Consider the following 13,755-nt stretch of genomic DNA (forward strand, 5'->3'; position numbering starts at 1 on the left):
TAGCACAGAGAGAGTGTCTCTTTGTGTCCCTGTCTCTGAATCTCTGTCTCTCTGTCTCTCCTGGTCTCTCTCCTCCCTCTGTTAGTCCCCAGCTTCTCCCCTATTCTCCGCCTGCAACAAGCCCTGACTCCTGAGCAAGAGGGAGGAGGGGTTTGCTCCCCTCACCCAGACTTCCTCCTCCTCCCCCACAGGACCCTGCCCCCCTCCATGGCTCCCCTGGCCTTGGTGGGGTTTGCACTCCTCCTGGGGACTCCGCCATGCTCAGGGGCGGCCACCCCAACCCCCTCCCTGCCACCTCCCCCAGCCAATGACAGCGATGCCAGCAGTACAGGGGGCTGCCAGGGCTCCAACCGCTGCCAGCCAGGGGTCCTGCTGCCCGTCTGGGAGCCGGATGACCCGTCGCTCGGGGACAAGGCAGCCCGGGCCGTGGTCTACTTTGTGGCCATGGTCTACATGTTCCTGGGTGTGTCCATCATTGCCGACCGCTTCATGGCCTCCATCGAGGTCATCACGTCCAAGGAGAAGGAGATCACCATCACCAAGGCCAACGGCGAGACCAGCGTGGGCACCGTCCGCATCTGGAATGAGACAGTGTCCAACCTCACCCTCATGGCCCTCGGCTCCTCAGCCCCAGAGATCCTGCTGTCCGTCATTGAGGTCTGCGGCCACAACTTCCAGGCGGGCGAGCTGGGCCCGGGCACCATCGTGGGCAGCGCTGCCTTCAACATGTTTGTGGTCATCGCTGTGTGCATCTATGTCATTCCGGCCGGCGAGAGCCGCAAGATCAAGCACCTGAGGGTCTTCTTTGTCACCGCCTCTTGGAGCATCTTCGCCTATGTCTGGCTTTATCTCATCCTGGCCGTCTTTTCCCCGGGTGTGGTCCAGGTGAGCAAGGATGCACGGACATCTCCTGGGTGCATGTGTGTCTGCACAATCCAGAGGGGTGGCCTCCTGGGCTTGGAGAGTCAATGCCTGTGTTTGCAGAAATGCATGCTCACATCACCCACTCCAGTGTTCTTGCCTGGAGAATCCCAGGGATGGGGGAGCCTGGTGGGCTTCTGTCTGTGGGGTCGCACAGAGTCGGACACCACTGAAGTGACTTAGCATAGCATATGCTCACATCTGAGAGGGCCACTGGGTATGGTTGTCCAGGTCGTGCATTGCACAAAGGCACTGGGCCAGAGAGGGCAAATTGGGGCTGGAGTCTGGTGGGTAGTCCCCAAGCCAGGTCTGGATGGCATTGCAAACTCTGGAAAGAGCTCATCCATGCAGAACCAGATGCCATTTTGTAATATGCCCATCTGGAAATGGCATCTTTGAACTCTCACAAGGGTGCCATGTGTGCTAAGAGTCCTAGTGATCCGTGTAAGGCATGTGACAGTCTAGTCAAGTATTCGCCAGGTATGGTCACGTGTTTTCCTTTACTCCCTGCCTTTTGCATAATTTATTTCCACTTTTGCAATTAGACATCCCCCATTTGCATAATTCATTTTACAGTTGCAGAATCCAGCCCCGTATTTTCTGACAGTGCTAATTGATTTGAGTAACTTGGTGCAATTTGCATCATTTGCCCATGGACTTCGTATCTGCGTAATCTAGCTCTGTATTTGCCAGATATGCAGTCGTGGTTTGCATAGTTCATTCATTATTAATAATTGATTGCTGACGCTGAGATAATTTATACCACTTCACTGTAATTCATACCCATATCGAGTCCAACCTAGGCATAAACCCAGCCTATTGAAAAGCCCACTTTGCATAATTTATTCCAATAGTGGGAAAAGATTTAGAACCACCGCTGCATAATTTACACCGCATTCACATAATCACTTGCCTCTCATTTATCCAGTGTCTTAACGGGCCTATTGCTTAGTCTCCTTTAAAATGTTCCCCTAATTTATTTCCCACAGCCCTACGATTGCCACCTACATTTGCATAATTTATTCATGGGCCTGGTTTAATTCTCTCACACACATGCATAATTTATTTGAGGCTACCCAGGATTCCTTTATCCAAGTGTATAATCTACTCAGACATATCCGTCAAGTTTTGCCAGCTATAGTTTCTTTCCAGGAAAGATCTAAAGTTAGAGGGATAAAAATTCTTTGCAGATGTTATCTAGGCAGGAGGAAGGAAGAAACCACAGTGAGGAAAAGAGGGAGGTGGAGCACCAGAAGACAGGGATGAGGGAGGAAGGGAGCCGGTTACTGTGACTGACTCCTGACTGTGGTGCTGAGTTTCCTGGCTGCCAAGGTGAAAAGTACAGACGATGCTTCACACAGTCTCAGGCACTATTTTAAAAAGGATGCTATCCTGACTCGGGTTGTCCAAGTGGTCCGTGACAAGGATTTACACCAAAACTGTGAAATGGATTTTAGACACTGTGGGGAGGAGGTGGGATCGGGAGGGGGGAGGTTTCTCCTGAGAAGGAGCTGGCTCCATCACAGGGAATACAGTGTGAAATGCCGCAGGTCTGGGTGCAAAAGTGGTTCTGGAGGATCCCTTCTGGAGTAACACGGAGACCAGACTTCTGGAATGCTTTCACGAAATAACCGAAAGAATGGGCATGAGATCAAGATGATGCCAGTCCCTCCTAGATGCTTTGAACGGGGGCAGGGAGGAGATGGGTCTGGCTCAGGGTTTTCTCCGGAAGTGCCATGTGACCTCAGGCAAAGCCATACCCTCTGGGCCTCGGTTTACACATCTGAACCATAGAAGGGGTTGGACTAGACCATTGGTTCTTCTTCTTTTAAATAGTTTTATGTGTTGGCTGCACTGGGCCTTCATTGCTGCGAGGGCTTTTCTTTAATTGCACAGAAATGGGGGCTCCTCTCTAGCTGCAGTGGGTGGCTTCTCAATGCATTGGCTCCTCTTGTTGCAGAGCACAGGCTCCAGAGCACAGATTCAACAGCTGTGGTGCATGGGCCTAGTCGCTGCGAGGCGTGTGGGATCTTCCCAGACCAGGGATCGAACCCATGTCTCCTACACTGGCAGGCAGATTCTTTACCACAGAGCCATCAGGGAAGCCCTTCTTTATATGAGGTCCTCTTTTTTCATTTCTGATTCTAGCGACGTTCTCTTTATTTTCAATCCATTAATTTGACTGCAGCACTCGGGATCTTTAGTCGCAGCATGCGAACTCTTAGTTGTGGTATATGGGCTCTAGTTCCTTGAACTGGAATTGAACCCAGACCCCTCTGCATTGGGAGTGCAGTCTTAGCCCCTGGACCACCAGTGGGTGCCCTCAAAGGCAGATATGAATCTATTAGAATCACCTTTTGTTTACCTGCAGGGAAGAAAGCAGATCTCAGGTGTTGGAGATCTCGCTTCTGATTAAGAGAGAATCGCCCACAGCGTAGACACTGGCCAGTTCAATGAGCGCAAGGCAAGAGCTCATTTTACAGCTTGCGTGGAAAATTCAGTTTCTTTTCACAAAAGTGCCAGTGGCTTTGTGTGGTTGTACTATTTCCAAGTCCAATTTTTTTCTGAACCAGTAAACACAGCAACAAGGGGCTGTGAAATGAGAGCTTAAAGATATTTTCCCTACCAGGCTCATTTTAAAGATACCTCTGGGGCCATCCGATTTGTAAATGCTCTTTAATCTTCTCTTCCTTATCTTTAATGAGAAAGGTGACATATGCATCTTTACATGAATATTTCAAGGAGAACTGTCAGGTATTGGTGGATGTTTCCTGTATGTGCCTTCTGCCCGACCATGGGGAGCCTGAGCCCCAGAGTGCAAAGAGCTCAAGATAATAGTAATATAGTGACAGTACTATAAAAGTAGTAATAGTGCATGTGGGCTTAGCCATGTCTGAGTCTTTGTGACCCTATGGATTGTAGCCGGCCAGGCTCCTCTGTCCATGGGACTCTCCAGGCAAGAATACTGGGGTGGGTTGCCATGGCCTCCTCCAGGGGATCTTCCTGAGCTAGGGATCGAACCCGGGTCTCCTGCACTGGCAGGCGGATTCTTTACCACCGAGTCACCTGGGAAGCCCACTAGTAATAACGATCACATTAATTTTACATTTTGTCTATCTTCCACATATCAGTAACTGACAAGGCTGAGTGCTAGGAGTGCATGAGCTCATTCAGTCTCAGAATGTCCTCATTTTACACATAAGAGCCTGGGCCAGGCATCCCTCTTCTAGAACCGGGGTCTAAACTTAGCCTTGCCCTGTCTCTCTGGGGAGGTAGCATGTAAACATGAGAACTTGCTTTATGAGGCTGTCAGACGATGAGCCAAACTCGTGCCTCTTTCAGAGTCAGAGTCCAATCCCTAAGGGCCAAACAAATCCTAAGGAAGGAGAATCTGGCAAAGGCTGTATTCACTGGGGCGGGGGGGAGGAGTTGGAGGAAAGGAATAGGGGAGTTTGGGGACGTGAGCAGAGGGCAGACCCTGGGTGATGGGTGCAGTTTGGAGAAGTGGAGGCATCTCAGGTGAGGAGGGGCGGAGGGGCAATGAGGTGGGAGAAAAAGATGGAGAGAGAGAGACCAGCACTGCCCCTGGACAGGGGCTGGGACCACAGGGTGGGGCGTGTCCCTGACTTGGTGGTGGCTGAAGATGTCTGTGTTCTTTGCACTTGAGCAGCGTGACAAACGGTGGATGGATGGATGGATGCGACCAAGGGAGAGACAAAAAGGGTGAGGGCAGGAGAGACATAAATACATAAAGAGAGAAGCCAGGGGGTACAGGGAAGAATCTCATAGGAAAGAGAGGTAGGTATCTAAAAAAGATATAAAAGACAATGGAGACAAGGAGACAAGGGCCACCAGAAAGGAAGAAACAGAGGAGGAAAGATAGAAAACCAACTGACATAAGGACTTCTCCGGCCGTCCAATGGCTAAGACGCGGAGCACTGCGGTGCAGGTGGCATGGGTTTGACGCCTGTCAGGGAACTAGATCCCGCATGTTGCAACTAAGACCCGGTGCAGCCAAATAAAGAAATAAATATTAGTTATAAATAAATAAATACCTTTACAGCTTAAACAAACAAACAACAAGCCAGCTGACATAGAGAATGAGACTGGCAGCAGGGAGAAAAAGAGATAAGGACCAACCTAGCCAGAAAGATGGGGAAGCAGAGACGAGAGCCAGAGAGAGGGAGAGACAGAGCGGGGAGACGCAGATGGAGGGAGAGACAGAGACACAGAGAAACGGGGAGAGGCTGAGATGAAGAGAGACAGGAGCGAGACAGAGGGAAGAGGCAGAGACAGCAAGAAGGCCGGATGGGGAGAGATTCAGAAGAGGAGCTCCGGGGAGGGCAGGGACCCGGCGCTGGGGAGGGCGGCGGCGGGCGGGCCGCGAGCGCGCCCCCTGCCGGCGCGGCGATCCTGACCCGCGCGGCCCCCCGCAGGTGTGGGAGGCGCTGCTGACCCTCGTCTTCTTCCCGGTGTGCGTGGTGTTCGCCTGGATGGCCGACAAGCGGCTGCTCTTCTACAAGTACGTGTACAAGCGCTACCGCACCGACCCGCGCAGCGGCATCATCATCGGCGCCGAGGGCGACCCCCCCAAGAGCATCGAGCTGGACGGCACGTTCGTGGGCGCCGAGGCGCCGGGCGAGGTGGGCGGCCTGGGCCCGGGCCCCGCCGAGGCCCGCGAGCTGGACGCCAGCCGCCGCGAGGTCATCCAGATCCTCAAGGACTTGAAGCAGAAGCACCCGGACAAGGAGCTGGAGCAGCTGGTGGGCATCGCCAACTACTACGCGCTGCTCCACCAGCAGAAGAGCCGCGCCTTCTACCGCATCCAGGCCACGCGGCTGATGACCGGCGCGGGCAACGTGCTGCGGAGACACGCGGTGGACGCCTCGCGCAGGGCCACCCCGGCCGACGGCCCCGGCGAGGACGAGGACGACGGCGCCAGCCGCATCTTCTTCGAGCCCAGCCTCTACCACTGCCTGGAGAACTGCGGCTCCGTGCTGCTGTCGGTCACCTGCCAGGGCGGCGGGGGCAACAGCACCTTCTACGTGGACTACCGCACGGAAGACGGCTCCGCCAAGGCCGGCTCGGATTACGAGTACAGGTGGGTCGTCTGGGGGCGGGTGGGCAGGGAGGGCTGGTGGTCCGCGGGTCACAGGCCCCGCCGTCCTGGCTGCGTCTGGCGCCCATCCTTACTTCTCCATGGGCCGACTTGCTGGATCCATCCATTCATTCATTGCTGAGAGCCTACTTTGAACCAGGTACTATTCTAGACATTTGGCACAGGCTGCTGGACAAGACGGACAGCGTGGCTGTCCACTGACCACCGCGGGCTGCTGCTCCCAGGTCCGTGATACACCTGTGCCATCTTGTGCTTGATCCTGCTCTGTGTTCCTTATTATAGCTCCATGATGTTTCATCTCCTGGTAGAACCAGTGCCCCACCCACCACGCCACTATTAAAGTAAAAAAATATATTTTTTAATGAGTTGTTTTTTTTGGCTGCACTTGGCCTTTGTTGCTTTTGCAGACACTTTCTCTAGTTGCAGCTCGCAGGAGCTACTCTTGGATGCGGTGCGCGGGCTTCTCCTTGCAGTGGCTTCTCTTCTTGTGGAGCACGGGCTCTAGGCGCTCAGGATTCAGTACTTGCAGCTCGAAGGCTCAGTGGTTGCGGCACATAGGCTTGGTTGCTCTGGGGCGTGTGGAATCTTCTTGGAGGGATGAAACTCATGTCCCCGGCCTTGGCAGGTGCATTCTTACCCACTGCGCCACCAGGGAAGTCCTAAAAAAGTTTATCTATCACCTACTACATGTGCCAGGGGTATACCTCGGTGAACAAGATGGCTAAGGTCCCTACCTTCAGGTTGCAATAAAGTTATAAACTATGAAACATACAAAACCATACAAAACCATCAGGCGATGGGAAGTGCTGTGGGGGAAAACAAAGCGGGGTCAAGAGGAGAGACGGTGTCCGCATTGCCTCTGGGTCTTTGGTTCCACCATAAACCCACCCGCCTTCTGAGCCCTCCTGTGTCTCCCTGCCAGTCCCTCTCCTCACTCCTCTTTGAGCAGAACTGTGACCTTAGCCAACTAGTCCTACTGTGCACCTACTAGGTGCCAGAGGTTTTTTTTTTTAATTTTTTGGTTGAAATGTAGATTTACAATATTGTGTTCATTTCCGCTGTATAGCAAAGTGACTCAGTTATCCATATATATATTCTTTCTTCATATGCTTTCCATTACGGTTATCACAGGACATTGAATATAGTCCCCTATGCTATACAGTAGGACCTTGTTTTTTATTCATCTGCCATTCAGATTTTTTCTAAGGGTTCAACATAGACAAGTAAACAAGGTAATAACTTCTGTGGTCCTCACGGGACCACAAAATTCTTTATGTATTTGTGCAATAGATCTGTCTATACCACACTCTTTCAAGAATTATAGGTTTACAGTATGTTTTGTTAACTGATGTACAAGTCTCCCATGCAGTTCAGTTCAGTTCATTTCAGTCACTCAGTCACATCCAACTCTTTGCGACCCCACAGACTGTAGCACTCCAGGCCTCCCTGTCCATCACCATTACCAACTCATGTCCATTTAGTCGGTGATGCCATCCAACCATCTCATCCTCTGTTGCCCCCTTCTCCTTCTGCCCTCAATCTTCCCCAGCATCAGGGCCTTTTCAGATGAGTTGGTTCTTCCCATCAGGTGGCCAAAGTATTGGAGCTTCAGCTTCAGCATCAGTCCTTCCAATGAATATTCACGGTTGACTTCCTTTAGGACTGACTGGTTTGATCTCCTTGCAGTCCAAGGGATTCTCAAGAGTCTTCTCCAATACCACAGTTCAGAAGCATCAGTTCTTTGGTGCTCAGCTTTCTTTATAGTCCAACTCTCACATCCATACATGACTACTGGAAAAACAATACCTTTGACTAGACAGACCTTTGTTGGCAAAGTAATTTCTCTGCTTTTTAATATGCTGTCTAGGTTGGCCATAACTTTTCTTCCAGGGAGCAAGCATCTTTTAATTTCATGGCTGCAGTCACCATCTGCAGTGATTTTGGAGCCCCCCAAAATAAAGTTTCTCACTGTTTCCATTGTTTCCCCATCTGTTTGCCATAAAGTGATGGGACCAGATGCCATGATCTTAGTTTTCTGAATGTTGAGTTTTAAGCCAACTTTTTCACTCTCCTCTTCCACTTTCATCAATAGGCTTTTTAGTTCTTCTTCACTTTCTGCCATAAGGGTGGTGTCATCTGCATATCTGAGGTTATTGATATTTCTCCCAGCAATCTTGATTCCAGCTTGTGCTTCATCCAGCCCAGCTCCCGTGGTTTCCTGTAATAATAACATGTACCATGTGTCTTTTCTGTGTCAGAAACGAACCTGGGCAATGGAGACCAGCAATAAATGAAAGACGTAGAAATCCCTGCCTGTTCTAACACAGGTGACACTCTCTTAGGAAAGACAGGTCATTAGAAAGTCTACCTTCAATGTATTAAAATATCAGTGGTGTGAAGAGTAAAGAAAAAATACAGCAGGATACAGGAGCGTTGATGGCTGATCTTCTCATAAGTTTCACTTACTAAGTTGAAACTGAACTGTTCACATCTTTGTTCTGTCATCCCGTAGCATGAGACCCCTTTGGCCACCCATGACCTCCACCTTCCATCCTTTCCCCTCATCCCACATCTCTAGCCTCCTTCAACTGAAGAGAAGGCATTCACCATGTGAGGGCCTGCCGTCAGTCCGCCTCTTCATCCTTCCACTCCTACCTGCACCTCTGGTCCGCATTGCCCTCATCAAAACCCCAAGCCTTTGCAAAAGGAAGTGAGTACAGGTATCACTTGCTGGGATCAGAGGCTGCCTTCTCACCTGCAAATTACCTCGGGAAGGAGATGTTTGAAGTGAAGGAGTAAATGCTGCTCAGTGGTGGAGCCAGAGCTAGGACGAGTTGACACCTTTCCCTATGTCTCTGCTCTCCCAACCCAGTTGATAGTCACAGGCCTGGCATCACTTATCAAGGCAGCTTAGGTCTAGGGTTGGGAGGGAGGACACGTAAGTTCCAGCCCCAGCCTAGCCCTGCCTCCTGTTCCTGGGGTAAGTTCCTGCCTCAGTCTGGGCAGGTAGGGCTGTCACGTACAGTTGTTGAGGTTGTGCACTGCAAAAGAGCAACATGTCTAAGGAAGTGCTATTCACATAGTGGACATTGTACAGTTCTGTGTCTATGACGACAGTTCCAGATTCATGGAAAGAGTGTCTTGAAGGAGGGATACCTTTTTCTAACTTGCCCGCAGGCATCACTAGGCTAGGGTGGTCCTGTGGGGTTTTAGTTTCTCCAAATTAATAATGACCTCTATGACCCCCAAATGGCACAGCTCTTCCAAGATTCTGAGATTTAAGCCTCTATAATCCTAACACACTAAGGGGCAAAGGTTTTAAGATTCCAGGATTCCAAGGTTTTAGTGTTCTAATCTGTACCTCAGCCCATCTCTGATCTGATGGTTCTAAGATTTTTCATCTTCTCAGATTTTGTGCATCCACAAAATGAGTCCTGGGAACCTAGCCTTCTATGATTCTGATACCTGGTTTCTAAAATCCCCATGTTCTTTTTCTCCCCAGCTTTTTATTTTGAAAAATTTCACACCTACAGAAGGGCTGCAAATATATAGCCTGGCGAACCTTTATATAACCACACAGATATTCACCACTTGTGTCTATTTTGTCCTGTGGGCATTCATGCTTTTCAATATATAATAATAGATTTTTTGAGGTGCTACTTTACTTTTTAAATTTTTTTGAGTATAGTTGATTTACAGTGTTGTGTTAGTTGTGGCTGTACAGCAAAGTGATTCAGTTATATATATGCATATATCCATTCTCTTTCAGATTCTTTTCCCATGTAAGTGATTACAGAATATTGAGTTCCCTGGGCTATACAGTAGGTCCTTGTTGATTATCTCTTTTATATATAGTAGTGTGTCTACGTTGACCCCAAATTCCTAATTTATCCCTCCACCCACCCGCCACCTTTCTCCTTTGGTAACCATAAATTTGTTTTGGAAAAAAAAAAAATAATGGTGGCACTTTATTAGGGTGAGGTGCAGACAGCATGACCATTCAGCCATCAACAGAAGCATGCATATCCTAAGAATAATGACATACTCCCACATCATCCCAACACAGTGATCACACACGGGACATTTAAGATTGAGTCCGTATTATGACCCAGTCTACAGTCCACGCTTGCATTTCCCCTGTTGCCCTTGTCTAACCCTTTATAGCTGTGTTTTCACTCCCTCCCTCTCTTCCCATCTGATCCAGAAACCACTTGGCATATTTGGTTGTCATGTCTCGTTCGCCTTCTTCAATCTGGATCACTCCCTCGGTCTTTCCGTGACTTTGGTGATGCCAACACTTTGGTCTGAATATTTCTTTTGGCTGTGCCACATGGCATGTGGGATCTTAGTTCCCCAACCAGGGATCAAACCCACGCCCCCTGCACTGGAAGCATCAAGTCTTTACTGGACCGCCAGGGAAGTCCCGCTCTGATACTTTGGCAAACGATAGGCCACTTACTCGAGCAGTCTTCAGTGTGGCTTCGTCTGATATTTCCTCATGATTAGATTCCGGTGATGCACATTGGCAGGAATCCACATGTCCTCCGGGCATCATGCCCGAAGGCACATGATGCCCGTGTGCCCCTTTACGGACAGTGTCCAGTTCCCCTGTACTAACTCAATCCTTATAACACTACCACGAGGAAGACAGGGTTACCTACTCCATTTTACAGATGAGGAAACCGAGGCTCAGAGGGCTGCTGAGTCCTAACTGCCCAAGACCACACAGCTGGCATAAGCAGCTCAGAGCAGGTTGGCCTGCCTTAGCCACCATGGACAGCGCCCTCTGAGCTGAGGGCTGCAGCCACAGGAAGCTCTTATTCCCTCATACAGTTCTACCCCTGCCAGAACCCTGGGGTCTCTCTACCTCCCCCACAGAGGAAGGGAGGGGTAAATGACGGATTTTTGACATTCGTTAACACCCCAGGGTCATCACTGTCCCGCCCAAGTTTCACCCTGATGAATGTCTTGGCCTCATTCCCTCCCCCAGCCCATTATAGAGCATCTCACTTGTGCTTTAGAAACTTACACAGCCAACACTCTTTTAAGCCAGTTGATGTCCTTCCTCTCCTCGGAGGCCTCCATGGCTCTCCTCTCACTGGAGAAAAAGCCAAAGTCTTCACCATGGCTCACCAAGACCCCATGACATCTCCCCCTGTACCCTCAGTCACCCCATCTCCCACCCTCTCCCTCTCTGCTCCCTTGGATGCAGCCACACTGGCATCCCTGATCTTCCTCAAGCACTCCTGCCCACTGCTGCCTCAGGACATTTGCACTGGCTGTTCCCTTTATAGGAACAGTCTTCCGCAGATCTCCTCCATGTGGCTCCCTCCCTCAGGCCTCTGCTCAGATGGCACCCCTGCCCCCAGACAAGCTTTCCCTGACCACTTTCACACAGCTCCTTCTCTGCACTCTCTACCCTTGTTCCTTTATTTTCTCCACATAGCATCATCACCACCTGACTTTATATGTTTTATTACTCGTCTCCTGCCCTGGAACAGAAGCTCCATCAGGGCAGAGATTCTTCCCTGATCTGGTTTTGCTGCTGTTTCCCCAACACTACGAACAGTGCCTGGCACACAGCAGATGTTCATTACCTATCTCTTGAGTGAATGGACTGTAATTAAGTCCCGAGATGTGTAAGTGCCACTGTGATATGGCTGTGCCATGGGGCTCTTCCAGTGTTCCCATGTTCCCACACTGAAAGCATGTGTTGAATGACTGAGTGATGTCAAGTTAAAGACCGTGGATTTTCTCGCGGGGATATCTGGGAGCACAGAATGGTTTTTATGGGAAGTATGACAATGTCACTTGTGGACCCTGTGTCCCTGTTACTCAAGTATGGTCCATGTTGCAGAATCATTCGGGTCCTTTGGGTGCTAAGTAGAAATACACAGCCTTGAAGCCCCGGAGCTACTGAACCACAATCTGCATTTTTATAACAAGATGTCCCAGGGAATTCCTGTGGACACTGAGATTCAAGAAGCATGGCTGTGAAACACTCCAACCTCCCTCTCCACCCTAAGATTTTGCATGTACTGTTCCCTCTGCCGGGAGGTCTCCTGCCCACTAAATCTTCTCCCATGAAGCCTGCCTTGATCTCACCTTCATCACCTGTTTAATGCCCCTCCCCCGCCACTACTCCTGATGAGTTCCATGGTGGGAGGGAAGCCCTCCATGGTTCTTGTTCTCCCTCTGCATCTCCTGCTCGGGAAAAGCCCACCTTCATTCACCCTCGGTATTGTCTGTTTCACGTCTGTCCACCATTATACTTGTAAGTTCTTCGGGTGGTGCGGCCCCCTCCTCCAGGAAGCCCACCCTGAACCTCCCCCCCCACCACCTCCCCGGCCCACAGCCCTGAGAGCGACTTCACCCCTCTCTCTCCTCCTCCACCGCAGCGAGGGCACGCTGGTGTTCAAGCCCGGAGAGACACAAAAGGAGCTGCGGATCGGCATCATTGACGACGACATCTTCGAGGAGGACGAGCACTTCTTCGTGCGGCTGCTGAACCTGCGCGTGGGCGACGCGCAGGGCATGTTCGAGCCCGACGGCGGCGGGCGGCCCAAGGGGCGGCTGGTGTCGCCGCTGCTGGCGACCGTCACCATCCTGGACGACGACCACGCGGGCATCTTCTCCTTCCAGGACCGCCTGCTGCACGTGAGCGAGTGCATGGGCACAGTGGACGTGCGTGTCGTGCGCAGCTCGGGCGCGCGCGGCACGGTGCGCCTCCCCTACCGCACGGTGGACGGCACGGCGCGCGGCGGCGGCGTGCACTACGAGGACGCGTGCGGCGAGCTCGAGTTCGGCGACGACGAGACCATGTGAGCGCGCGAGCCCGCCGGCCCCCCGCCGGGGAGACCACAAGGGGCCCGCGAGAGGGGCGAGGCCAAGCCGGGACGCTGTCCGAACGGGGGCGGGGCCTGGAAGTGGGCCCGGTCGAGAGTTGGCGTTGCCCGAACCGGGTCAAGGCCTCCGAGTGGGAGGATCTCGGAGAGGCGTAGTTTTGGAAAGGGCTTCCCTGGTGGCTCAGATGGTAAAGAATCTGCCCGCAGTGCGGGAGACCGGGGTTCGATCTCTGAGTCGGGAAGATGCCCAGGAGAAGGGAATGGCAACCCACTCCAGTATTCTATTCTTGCCTGGAGAATCCCATAGCGAGAGGAGCCTGGAGGGCTAGAGTTCATGGGCTCGCAAAGAGTCGGACACGACTGAGCAACTAACACACACTCAGTCTTGGAGCGGGGGTGGAGATTTGATGGAGCCCTGGAAACGGGGAGGCCTGGGGAGGCGGTACAGAGTCCAGAAAAGGGGCGGGGCGAAGGAGAGAAGGGAGGTGACTGGAGTGAGGAGTGGGGTCAAGATGTTGGGACGAGATGTGGGCGGGTCCTGCGCGAACTGGGCTGGTTTGGGGAGAAGAGAGTGGGACACCGGGAAGAATGGCCAAATGAGAGAGGAGAGGAATTGGGGTGGGGCCTGGGCAGAGGGATATGGTGAGCTTAACCGGTAGAATGGAGGAGTGTGCCCTGAGGTCCCTTTCGATTCTGTGGAACAGAGAAGGGGCAGGGCCCAAGGACCTAGGTGGGGTCTGAGTGGTGGTTGTTCAGTCGCTCAGTCGTGTCCGACTCTGCGACCCCATGGACTGCAGCTTGCCAGGCTTCCTGTCCTTCACTGTGTCTCCAGAAGTTTGCTCACACTCGTGTCCATTGAGTCAATGATGC

The 13,755-nt window shown here is 51.7% G+C and overlaps 1 protein-coding gene across 1 annotated transcript in view; it reads left to right on the forward strand.

Annotated features, from left to right (window-relative positions):
* The window catches only part of SLC8A2 (solute carrier family 8 member A2), a 33,910-nt gene that overhangs the window by 4,273 nt on the left and 15,882 nt on the right, over nucleotides 1-13,755 (forward strand). The window contains exons 2-4 of the mRNA XM_040252431.1: nucleotides 192-885; nucleotides 5,358-6,022; nucleotides 12,439-12,861. Of these exons, the coding sequence (XP_040108365.1) occupies nucleotides 208-885; nucleotides 5,358-6,022; nucleotides 12,439-12,861 (1,766 nt within the window). The 5' untranslated portion in view covers nucleotides 192-207. The remainder of the gene's footprint in view (nucleotides 1-191; nucleotides 886-5,357; nucleotides 6,023-12,438; nucleotides 12,862-13,755) is intronic.

Source organism: Oryx dammah, unplaced genomic scaffold (genome assembly GCF_014754425.2).
Source record: "Oryx dammah isolate SB20612 unplaced genomic scaffold, SCBI_Odam_1.1 HiC_scaffold_13, whole genome shotgun sequence".
Classification (NCBI taxonomy): domain Eukaryota; kingdom Metazoa; phylum Chordata; class Mammalia; order Artiodactyla; family Bovidae; genus Oryx; species Oryx dammah.